At 37.5% G+C, this 12,405-nt stretch overlaps 2 protein-coding genes across 2 annotated transcripts in view; both read left to right on the forward strand.

Moving 5' to 3' along the window:
- Positions 1-2,236: 2,236 nt before the first annotated feature.
- TTPA (tocopherol (alpha) transfer protein) lies at positions 2,237-9,538 on the forward strand. The gene is made up of 5 exons (XM_009889787.1): positions 2,237-2,245; positions 2,918-3,071; positions 4,379-4,572; positions 7,198-7,308; positions 9,359-9,538. Exons 1-5 carry the CDS (start codon positions 2,237-2,239, stop codon positions 9,536-9,538), a joined length of 648 nt encoding a protein of 215 aa, XP_009888089.1.
- A 2,481-nt stretch (positions 9,539-12,019) lies between these two features.
- GGH (gamma-glutamyl hydrolase (conjugase, folylpolygammaglutamyl hydrolase)) overlaps positions 12,020-12,405 on the forward strand; it is a 14,417-nt gene continuing 14,031 nt past the window's right edge. The window contains exon 1 of the mRNA XM_009889789.1: positions 12,020-12,057. Within this exon, the coding sequence (XP_009888091.1) occupies positions 12,020-12,057 (38 nt within the window). The remainder of the gene's footprint in view (positions 12,058-12,405) is intronic.

Raw genomic sequence — 12,405 nt, forward strand, 5'->3', positions numbered from 1 at the left:
TGACTTCAGTATGTCTAACTGCTAAGAAAAGGATTGTTTACATGAGTAAAAATTCGCCACATATGTCCCAAAACTAGCTGTAGATGCTATGGAAGATTACCTAACGCTAACTTTTACTTCAGCTCCAAATTGTTTCAGGTAATTAATTAGGTTTTCAAAATCTGAACACTCGTCAGTACTTCTTGGCTTTCTGGCCCAGGGAAGTATGTTTGGAACTCAGCCATGTTATGCATCTGAAAGATGGTCCACTTGCCTATATCATGGGAAAATACTCATGAAAATGAGAAACTAACTGTACTGACAAGGTGGGATTATTTAGGTTATATAATGAATGTATCTTTTTTTTTTTCCTCATCTTGGTTTAGGCAGGCAGCTCTTCAAAGAGATGTTTAAAATATTTATATAATTGTTAATTAGGTTCATGAAGTAGTGGATTTTAGAAGAAAAGGTAGAAATGACAAAGCTACAGATGTTTGCATAGTTGTTTTGAGGGTGTTTTTGTATTTTGGTTTTTTTTGTATTTGTTTTAGTGTCTGTATTGGAAAGACCAAGGAAAATAACATGATATGTTGACAGTGCTGTCTGGCTGGCACAAAGCGGTTGTGATTGCTCAAACGGTGCCCTTTGTAGAGAGTCAAGCACTAACAGGATGAGATAATCAGAGTACCTCGTCAGGCATATCTTTGCAATCATAGTGAATTTCTATTCCACAAATAACCTTACTTCCCCTACTCCCTTCCCCTCCCCAACCTGGTTTGTTTGTTTTTAAGTTAGCCTAAACTAGAACTGATTTAATGCAATCAAAAGGCTTCAAGTGAAAGTCTCCTGATGGTTAAATGTTTCTTTCTACAGTGTATGATTTAGGATGAAGTTTTTATCAGCTTTCTCATTGCCAAATCAAATGGGATTTTAGCATGCCAGATGAACTTCTTCATTTTTGTACCTATAAATACATATTTATAGGTGCTGTTTCCATGAAGGATATAGATAATTCTGTGATCAGTATATCATATATTTGTAAGTAAATTCTGCTGACAAACAATAATGCCTTATAAATAGTTTCCTCCTGAAAATTCTTTTGAAAGACCATCAGAATAATTCAAGACCTTCATCTGAGCAGAAAAGCAGTAATCTGCAGAAAAAGTATGTTTTATGTAAAACGATAGAAGAAACTTGAAAGTAGAGGGAAGGATAAGAAATAAGACTAATTATCTAACATAAGCATGCTATGAGGTATAGGGTGGCGAGTCTCAGGTCTCCCTCTGAGAGTCTGTGATGTTCCAAGGGATGAATTCAGTATCCACTGGGATTCATTCCGACTGTTCTTTCAATGGAAATGGTGAAGAAAATGATACTTGCATAAATACAAGAAATTTGTCATTTACTTAAGGTTATGTTTTATTAGTTGGAACTGACGGTTCTATTAACTCTGTTTCTGTTCTGAAAATGGATTGATTGAGAAATGAAAAAAACTTAATTTCTGTTAATTTAAATTAACAGGAATAAAAGACTGATGGTTGATGCTTTCATTGTGGTGAACACGTTTAATTTGTGAAACTACGCTGAGGATCATATTGTGTTTTACCGTTTGATGAAATATAGTAGCAATTTAAAAGGCTAGGCTGTGCATTCTACATTTAAGATTTAAACCTAAATTTCAGTTTGTTGTGAAATTAGGTGCTCAAAAATTCTGATTCTCTCAGCTTCTTTGGAGGTCTTGGGTTAGAAATCTGAACTGTAGCTATTTAGGAAATTTTAATAGAAAATCTAGATAGCTATTTAGCCATAGGTATACTCTCCAAACTCAGTGCTAGAAAACTTGGCATGGGTGATACAGAGTCAGAATTTAGTTGATGAATTGAGAGGAAGCTTTTTAGAAGATAGTCTTGCATAGCTTCCCACTTAACTATGCAAAATGGCTTAAATAGATTTTAGTTGCAGGGCATAGCAGTTCATTTTCTCTAACACCACTTAATTAATAATAAATGAGAAACAGTAATTAGACTTGGAAATTAGAACTACTGCATCGCCGACTTAATTTTTCATGATCCATGTCTAAGATGACCTTTCACAGTATCACCTGTAATTCCTCTACATAGATGTTAGCTCAGAAAGGAACGCCTTTAATTGACTCTTCCTCAGAGTCAGGCCACCACCTTTCAAGACACATCCCTTCCTGTGCCTTAGGCATACTAGTTTATGATGCTGACTTCCAGCTTTAGGAACCAGGGTGATCATGTCCCCGGTGATGGACAGTATCTCTGTTTTAGCAAAACAGGTTCTCATTATTTCCACTCTGGGGGAGGGAAATTGTCTAATGTGTAATGGATCCACTGCATTGTTATATTCTGCCATTTCAGAGGGGTAGGAGAGACTTTGAAAATATGCTTTAGATATGCTGATGATCAAATCTGTTTCAAATGCTAAACTGAATTATTAATGACTCTGTGTACAAAATGGGCTCATACTTTGCAGGCGTGGAGTGGGGTGGTGAAGGGGATATGTTCCTCTAAGATTTTGTACATCTAAGTTCAACAAACCCTGAATGAATGTGATGCAGTATCAAACAGAATAATCCTAAATGTAACCTGTGTAAGAAAACTGGGGTTTAGAGGTATTGTATGTAGAACCTGCCGGCTTTTTCTCCATATTCCAGGTTTTTTTTTTTTCGACACAAAATGACAACTGCAGTCCATTAACAAGTTGACAAGATTCTGATTTCATCATAACTTACGCACTTGTTTGATCCAGTTATAGCAACCTTCTACTACTGGGAGGGATTTGATTAAAATACACAATGAACTGATTGCTAATTTAGTGAATTAAAACTCTGACCACATATTGAAAACATATTTTTAACTGTGCTCTTCATGTAATATCTGATGGCTATCTGTCATCCACATTTGTTTTTTTCCAGTTATTGAAGAATTATCAGAAGTGGAGAATTGAATGCCCAGAAATAAGTGCAGATTTACAGCCGTCTTCTGTTCTTGGTCTTTTGCGAGCTGGCTATCATGGAGTCCTGAGATCAAGAGACCCACATGGAAGCAAAGTTCTAATATACAGAATTGGTGAGTGACAAAATTACTTGGACCTGTTTCACACCTGGCTCTGGTGCTGATGGTTTTGGTTTGTTTTGTGCGTTTGTTGTGTTGTGTTTTTGTTGATGTTTTGTTGGTTTTGGTTTCTTTTAATTATCACAATTTGAGCAGCAAAATAAAAGTATTTTATGGGTACAACACTGGGGTTGATAAAATTTGATAATATCAGAATGTCTTAATTAGAAAGTTCACATATTTATGTTCACTGTTAGAAATACCTTTACATTAATATAAAGCTGAGTTTATTGAGCTGTAACTGTTACATAATTTGACTGGTACGGCTAAAGCTGTACAATCCTTTACAAAGAACTTATTTTGTTTATAATGGAATTCTTGTCTGCATCAGAAAAAGTCTTAAGGTTAAAACCCTCAAACTTGCAAGAATATGTGGTTATTTGGGCCTGAGTGTCCCAGCAATTATTTGTTTCTGTGCAAATTTTCAAAGCCTTGTACTAAGACTATGATACTGGTGCACATGCAGCACAGAGAGGAGGGAGAGAACAGAAAAAAAGGCATGCATCTAGTCATGTACTAACGTTCAGTTTAGATGTGGATGAGAATTTCACTGGGTTTTCACTGTTCAGATGTAGCCAGGGAGTCCTGTCTAACAACACTCTGATGATCCTTGGTTTGTTTCATGCACTCCCAAAAGTCTTTTAAAAAAAGATGTAGTTAAATGATCGCGTGTTGCTATATTTCTTTGTGCTTGTTTTGGACAGAGAAATTATTTTTGCCAGCTTTTAAAGAATTGTTTTAATATCAGCTGGTCTAGTAGAAAATAATGCATCTCTGCAAAGTTGTGTTCTCTGATGCATTCTTCTAGGGTTAAGGCTCATCCCATTTAATTCTTTGGTCAGGCTTCAGAAAAACGAGTGAGATTCACTGAATCTTGAAAGAATTACTGCACAGAAGAAAAAATATATTAATTGATTAGATTGCTGATCTGTAGTTTCTGCTAATGTGACTGTTACTGAATTAAGCTGTTCCTGTCAAAACCTTGTACTGGAGGCTATGGCCATAGGTGGAATGTATTACACTAGGTGGCATCTACAGCTGTCTACCATTAGGTGGTACCATGTACAAAAAGAGTTCAAAAGATGAGTGGCAGAGCAGGCACACAAAATAACTTTTGTATTGGCAAATCTGTTTATTTCAGGACCTTTGATATTGCTGGTTACTTCTTTTTCCTGAGAAGCACATTAGAAGCAGTAACAAGCAAGAGTACAGGTGTGCGTGGTATTCTCATAGTAATGCAGTGCAATCTATTTACTCTTCAGGACAATGGGATCCCAAGTTATTTACGGCATACGATGTGTTTCGTGTAAGTCTTATCACATCTGAACTCATTGTAAAGGAGCTTGAGACTCAGCGGAATGGAGTCAAGGCTATCTTTGATCTTCAAGGATGGCGATTTGCTCATGCTTTTCAAATCAGTCCAGCAGTGGCCAAGAAAATTGCTGCTGTGCTCACAGTACGTATGACTTACTGCTTTATGCTTCTTCATTGTTTTAACTCTCAATTTTTTGTCTGTCCTAAGCTATGGTAAATTTTCCTCCCTTAGACCTTCTTAGAGTCTGGCTTGAAAGAACCAAATCTTAAATCCATTAAAAGTCAGATAGTTCAGGCATAGGTTGTGCTTGATTTGACTTAAAGTATGTTCTTATATACCAGTACATGTCCTTTAACCTCTGATGGTTTATAAGACTCCACAGACCTGTTACAACACAAGAATTTCATGAGCTTAAGAGCAGATGAAGACCAGTTTTGTAAGGATCTGTGTTCGTTATCCCATTTCATCTCCTCTCTTCCGTTCTTTTGTGCATTACCTCAAAGCTTTTTTTCCCTGAGACTCAGAGAAGATGAGAAATAGCATGTGCTAAAAGTAGTTAAGAGCAAGACAGTACTAAATTGTTACCAGTATGGATGATGCTGTGTAACCATCCAGCTGCTACCAACAGAGCGTATAATGTTTATGATTTGCTTGCTTTTTGCCCCCACAGGATGAGCATTATTTTGTGCAAGTCACTGCTACCTCACCTTCTATTTTTCACAAATCTTTTAGGTACTTTAATCTCTTTAAGACTTGTTCCTTCCTGTCAAATTCAGTTGAACTTTGCCAATGGATTTGAGATGGGGGGGGGGACAAAAGAAAAAAAGAAGGGGCAGAGAATTGACAGGCAAGCTACAGTATAGTCCTGTAATCCCACTTTCCCATAAAACTGTTAGCCTAATCCCACTTTCCCATAAAACTGTTAGCCTAAGATGTGGAAGTGAGCCAGGGAGATAATTGCTCTGATTTGGTAAGGTTCATATGTGAGGTTCAGTCAGAGCTTAGTCATTGAACTACTATCATCAGAACTTCAGCTGTTCTTCCTTTTTGGCATGTACTGTAAAACTTCAGTGAAACCAGCAGGTACTCCCAACTTTCCACATCTAGAATAAGAACTCTTGATGTTCATATGATCCTGGGCCAGATCTCATGAGAACAGGACATGTGAGAGTGTTTCAGTTGATTTCTGAGGTACTAAACAAGTTACTAGTAACTTTTTACCCTTGAAATACAGCAGAAAGGAGGTAGAATAGGATTTGCAATTACATCTAAAGGTTTCAATCCATTGTCTTGAACCAGGAAATTCTTTGCATGTGATGTTTCCATCTTGACCTATTTCGGATTTTCTTGCATGTTATTCAAGCTTCATGTTTATTATAGCTATTGAAAAAAGGCAGAAAAAAATGTGTCCAGTGTTCTTTGCTAAGAAGAGAAATGTTTAACTCATTTTTTTTTCAGATTCCTTTCATCACCTTAACTGAATTCATATATTTCACTCAGAGATTGTCTTAGTGTTGTTCAATATGCATATAAGTAAAAACTAAGGAACCTTAGGTTCAACTGTATGTTTTTCTTAAGAAATGTGTCTTGCAAATTACTATCCTGTATGAAGAAGCAGAAGTTAATAGAAAGGAAATATGTACTAAGGAATGGAAAGCATAGTAGTGTTCTTAAGTGATATAATCTTGAAAAATCTTTTACCCGGGGCAAAATCAAATTGTTTTGTGAAAAACATGGTAGTAGACTTTAAGTGTATGATAACACGTAATAACATGCAGTAAACTTATAATCTGATCTTTATAAACATTAAAATCTAAAAGGAGTTGTACTTAAGAAATATGTAGGTTTGGGGGGTTTTTATCCGTAGAAAAGTGCATGAAATAGCGTGAGAAGAGGTACTGTACTAGTGGGGAGAACTGTTTGTGAGAAGTACCATTTTTACAAGCAGAAAACCTCTGGTTGCAGAGGTAGTAGTGATTGGAATATGGATGGAAGCAATACTTTCCCCATTGCCTAATGCTGTCTTTGAGCACTGCCATACTTTCTTTGAACTTGCAAAAGTCTGGGACTTCTAAACGAATCTTGAATGCAAGTAGAAGTATTTCATGTTATAAAGGCTGTATAACAGATGCAATTTTTATTTTCATTATGACAGTAATCTTGTTGCAAAGCTGGATTTCTAGCTTGGGCAAATTCCCAGTAATTTCAAGGCTCTGAATTATGTTTTTAAGGTCTCTAAATTATTTTTATAATTTATTTACCTTAAAGTTAGTAGCTTCAATGGTTTATATCTCTATATATTTACATATTATCCTTTAGGCTGTGAATTGCCGATGAAAGCACATGGCTAGAGAGATTTTTGGTAAATTAGCAGCAGAATCTCTGCTGTAAAAAATCGTACCTCTGAGGAAAGGCTAAGCACAAGCTTTGTGTACATTAATTACATGTAATTTGGGGAAGGTTTGCTTGTTTCCTTGTTGTTTGTTTGTTTGTTTTTTCTTAATAGCCTCTCCTCATACTGTCTTTTTGTTTGGTTTTTGTTTGTTTGTTTGTTTTTTTCCTTCTAATGAGCTGAACAAGACCCGATTTTTCTGAGCATTGTTGGGGCAGGGTAAACTAAGAACACTTCAAAGTGCAGCTATGAGCAAGGTCAGAAGGAATACTTTAACCTGTGGACTAGATAGTTTTCACAGATTTGTCCTTAACAATAAAATCTTTTCAATAGTATTTTATTTTTCTTATGCTGTTTTTCATGTATGTTGACAGGATTCCTTTCCACTAAAAGTTCGAGGTATCCACTTGATTAATGAGCCTTTATTCTTCCACCCAGTCTTCGCTCTAATTAAGCCGTTTCTCACTGAAAAAATAAAAGAACGGGTGAGTGCGCACAAATATTTCTTTCTGCTGCAAAACCCCTACATGACAATCTGCAGCACTTCCCTTAGGACCTGGTATTCCTGAGCACTGAAGAGCATAAATCATTTTTGTGGGTTAGTGCCATGCAGGCCTCTAGAATGTAATTGTAAAGCATTTGCAGTTAGCAATAATGTGAGAGTTGCAAATGGTTGCTGTTATCACCATTCCAAAGATAAAAACCACTGTGACACAGGGAGGTTAAATGATTTGCTTGAGGTCACACAGCAATTTCTTCTGCAGGACTAGGAAGAAATAGGTCCTGAATCTCCCAACACTCCGCCTATTAATGACAGTGAGAAGTCGTCACTGAACAGCGATCTTATGCTCCAAGTTGTGCAGAATTAGTAGAAGACAACTTTTTAGTTCTGAAAGACCTGCAGAGGCATTTATGCATCAAAAATAGGTCAGGCTTAAGTTCAAAATTTCTTTCCAAGTAGCTTCTTAGTTGTTTTTAATTGTTTTGCAGTTTTAAATCTGAAAACCCTGTTTGTATTTGGATGCAAAAGCATGCCAGTAATTCTGGAAGAATTCTGGGTTTTGTAGCATAGGAAGAATATTGGAGGTTTCAGCTGGCAGAAAAGGAAATACTGTGAAGTGTTAACAGCAGGGCTAAGGTACAAAATAAGCAGCGCTGCCTATTGTTATTCCCACTCTGAAGCCACCTTGTCTCGGCACGTGGATCTTGTGCATTTGCAGTAGCCACTGCATTCCGGGACAGTAGATGCAGATTTTCCTGGTCTGTTATTTACCTGGTCTGTTATTAATAACAGTCTGTTAGCTGTTATTTACCAGTCCCCTTTTTCTCGCATGTGTGTTTTGTTATGGGAGAAAGGCAGGATTGTTTCTGCCAGCCTTGTGCAATTAGTCCCTCTGAAAAGATGGTAAAAAATGTATGTTCCAGCAGCTTGATGCTGTGGCCTTTCTTCTCTCACATAAACACCTGTGAAACAAGCCCCTGTCACCCCAGCTCAGAAGGCCTCAGACTAGAACTCAAAAAGCAGAAAAGAGAGCAGATGGACAGTAAAGGCCTAAAAGAAAACAAACCAGATATCCCAGTTCATGGAATGGAACAGAAGCAGATTGGCTTGTCTCCTGGCATAGAGTTTCAGGTATGATCTGGAAAAAAAAACAAACCTGTAAGGGCCAGTTCCCCATACCTTCATAGGAATAATTACTATTCATTCGGTATCTCACTTCCTGGTGAGGAAGTGTTAGATAAAAGGCAGCCAACTACCATTTGAGTGCATGTTATTGTAGTCTTTGTGTGATAATAATTGCAGAAAATTCTTGTCAAGTGTTAATAAGAGGCCTATAAAAGTTTCTGATTGGAAATAATGAATAAGGCTTCAAAATAGCTACAGTAAAGCAAGAAGAGAAAGAACCCAAACTACAGTATTACAAGGGTTAAAGTGGAGGAGTAGTCTAGGATCTAATTTCAGTTGGAACTGAGACATAAGGACTGAGATGCAGATTCTTCTGAATATCCTCCTTGGCACCTCTCTGAACCTACGTATATACTACATAACGTTTTTAAAAACATGTGGCAGGACCAGATAGCAATGGCCAGGAGCCAAACACTGCTCTCTTCTTGGAAATCACTCAAAATCAAATACGTGGAATCTGTCATGACAAGACCAAACCCCAGTCTTCCCCATGGTTTAGCTCACTTCAGCTCTAGGAATGTAGTGGGTACCCTCAGCAGTGCCACTAAACCAGTCAGGAACAAGCGTGTAGTCAGTGTCGGCTCCTGTGCTTGCAGCAGCATAAAATGCAGTTCCCTGGCTGTAGTCCGTGCGTCATCAAGCTGCAGGTACTGAGCAGGACAGAGTTTGAGCACCCATGGGCAACTCACACGGTGGTGCTTTCTTCTTCGTTTAAGGAGCTCATTATGAACAAGTACGCTTGCTTAGTCAAACCAAGCTCTTGCCTTCAGCTCTTGCATGGAGTTTCTTTGCTGCCTCAGTATGCTAGCTTTTGTCCCCAAGTAAATGCTTTTCATACTCTGTTTTAGGTGTACATGCATGGAAATAACTACATGCAGACTCTGACCGAACACTTCCCAGTCGGCATTCTCCCACAGGAATATGGGGGGGAGGAAGTCTCCATTGAAGAACTGGCCAAGGAATGGACTGACTTTATAATGGCATCTGCGGATTATCTTCAGAGCATTTCTCTGGTTGCCCAGGAATAACCTTACTACAGTATTACATCGAGTCTTGAACACTGGAAGTGGAAATGAGTTTAGTATGAAATCCTTTATGTAAACTTGAAATTATTGTGAATGAAACCCATATGTCTTTGCAGGGCACTGAGTGTTATACTGACTGCACTTTTATACTAACTGGAGTCTATCATTATGTACGTCTGAAGAGATTAATGAATTCCACACGTTTGCAATGCTTTTTGTACTTGATTAACTTCTATGCCGAAAGGCTGGATAGTGCATCGGGTATCGGAGGCTGATGCTGCTCCTATTAAATCTTTGGAGACAAGTTATCCATAATACTGCAGTCCAGAACCTTAGGCTTAGCTCTTGTATCTTGGCTTGTCAAGATGATAGGATACAAAAAAGAACAGAACGTGAACGGGGTAGACTAGTTTGTTGCAGAAGTATGACTACAGGGCTAATTTACAGAGAGTGAAAAGAAGCTGCTTTTTGGATTGATTCTCAGGGAAAATGGCTGTTTCGTTAGTTTGCGTCAAATTGAAAATTAGTCAGCAATAGCGAGACATTTGTGTTAATCTTTGTGCTGCTTGTGCAGCTTCCCTTTTTGTGCTAATTATTACAGTAATTGTCCAATTTTGTAGCGGAAGATAAGGAAAACACCATGTACCTATTCTTCAAAGGGCAGTATGAATCAGGAGGAGGAACTGGTAAGAGAGTCAAAACAACCTTGACAATTCTGATTTTCTTTCTTTAAAGAAATAGTGTCTATGGAGAAGCTATAAACAGATTGTGATCACCTTTAATTCCTACTGTAGAGCAGTACAGAGGTCACGAACTCTTAGCTGTTTGCAGTATCTACTTGTTTTGGAGGGTGAAGTAGGTTATCCTTTGTGGATCTGAACTTTAGAAGTTGTGTGGTATGGTTTAAGGGATCTTGTAGGTCACTTTGGACCTCAGAATAGGAGATGCTGGGTATCTTCCTTTTATTTTCAGAAAAGTAATTGGCAGCTCGCCAGTCCGTTTCTTCTAGTGCCCAATAGAAGATAGAATTTGTAATTTCCATTGAGCCCTCTTCTTTATTTCTGTAGGAGTACTGAAAAAAACAAACAAACTCTGTCTCCTTGAAAACAGATTTACTTATTTTTTTTAAGGAACATGATTCAGATATGAACACTGCATGTGTAAAAGCTGTCGCTCATCTTACATAGCAGTATCATCCTGCAATCCCCAGCATTTAATCATCTAAAACTTTATTTTGCTTTTCACCAGCTTTTTGTTAAAAGCTCTTTTAGTACACCAGCTGCGAGAGTTCATTTACCCAGCTTTTAACTCTGTTTTGTAATAAGCCAGGGGGTCTTTACATAAGCATTACAACTATAAGCATTCCATATGAATCTTCATGTAAATGAATCCATTAAAAATACTTTGTTTCTCAGGTAGCTAAAAATGCTAACTTCAGTTCCTTCAGAATCTTTAGGATGTTGAGATGTTATGTTAATACATGCTTAAGGGAGAGAAATGAGACTATCCTATTAAATCAGAAATATCTTATTTTAGATTGTCATTAACACTGCATTATTGCAAAAGCCTTCATTAGCGAGAGGAACATCTATGAAAGGCCCATAGAGTACTTGTTGGTTGTAGTTTCTTCTGGGGTAACGTCAATGCCAGATACAAAATTCTTTAAAAACTGAAAGAACTATTTGATTTTTTTTCCTTCCAATTCCCTCATTTCCTCAAGTGCATTTTTCATTCTTTTCTTTCAGGATATCTTTGATATGGAGTCTAAATTTAAAGAAATATTTTTCAGATACATTTTCACATATTCCTATATTTCATATATCTTTCTTTTTCTCAGATTGAACTATTTTGTGATATAAAAGCTCCTTAAATAGAGGAGTTCAGTGAAGTGCTAATTCTTCTTTATAAGAAAATAAACCAAGTAGTCAGGCATCTGGCAATTCTTCAAGTGTGTAACTCAAGTGGCAAATCACTTATGAACTGGAGAACTGAAGCTATTGTCTTAATTTTACGCCTCTTCAATTTTAATCCTTGAACGTAAACTGCATAAAGGAATGAACTGTGTTTCAGTGAACAGGAAAATTCACACTTTTCCTACGAAACTGATCTCTAATCATTGCTGTTTCATGTAGCAGAGACTTCATTTCATTGCATATGTATATGCACATGGACAAAATTTAGCTGTTTGTTTTCAAATAGTCATTTCGACTACACCAGCCCTGTGAATATAAAGTCCTAAATGTCTTCAGAAATATCCGAAATCTATCATGAAATGGTAATGTGTTTGCATAACACAACAGTTGGAGCACTGAGTGCAGTTATTTTTTCATGAACTGTTAATTATTTTTTAATGTTTACATATTATATAGAAGGTAGGAAACTCTATGCAAGGGACAATTGCAGATGCTGCTAATAATAAGGACACCAGATAATTAGGACATTTGTGTAATGAACGGCAGGGGCATTGGTACGATGGGTGGCGGCATGGCGTCTTTGAGCTGCGGAGTCAACGAAACAAAAAAGTAAAAATCTCTTAAGTGCATTATTCTCTAAGAATATTGGGAGTGCCTCTAAAAAAGTAAGTTGCTGTTAAACGATGCAAATATAATTTACTACTTGACTATAAGCACAATGTAATGCACAATGGTGTGGTTTTTTTTTAATTTTGTACGTATTAACATCATTGTATTAATAAAAAAAACTTTTCTAGTTGAACCGGCCTCGTCTGTCACTCTTTAGTGGTACAAACGTTCCTCTACGGGAGGAGGGAGAGGGAGCCCGCAGGAGGACGGAGGAACTACATTTCCCAGCGTGCCCCGCGGCGCGGCGGCAGACGGGCGGGCGGGCCGGGAGTTGCGCGGCCGCCGGTC

This window comes from Charadrius vociferus, unplaced genomic scaffold, assembly GCF_000708025.1.
Source record: "Charadrius vociferus isolate BGI_N301 unplaced genomic scaffold, ASM70802v2 scaffold167, whole genome shotgun sequence".
NCBI classification, from domain to species: domain Eukaryota; kingdom Metazoa; phylum Chordata; class Aves; order Charadriiformes; family Charadriidae; genus Charadrius; species Charadrius vociferus.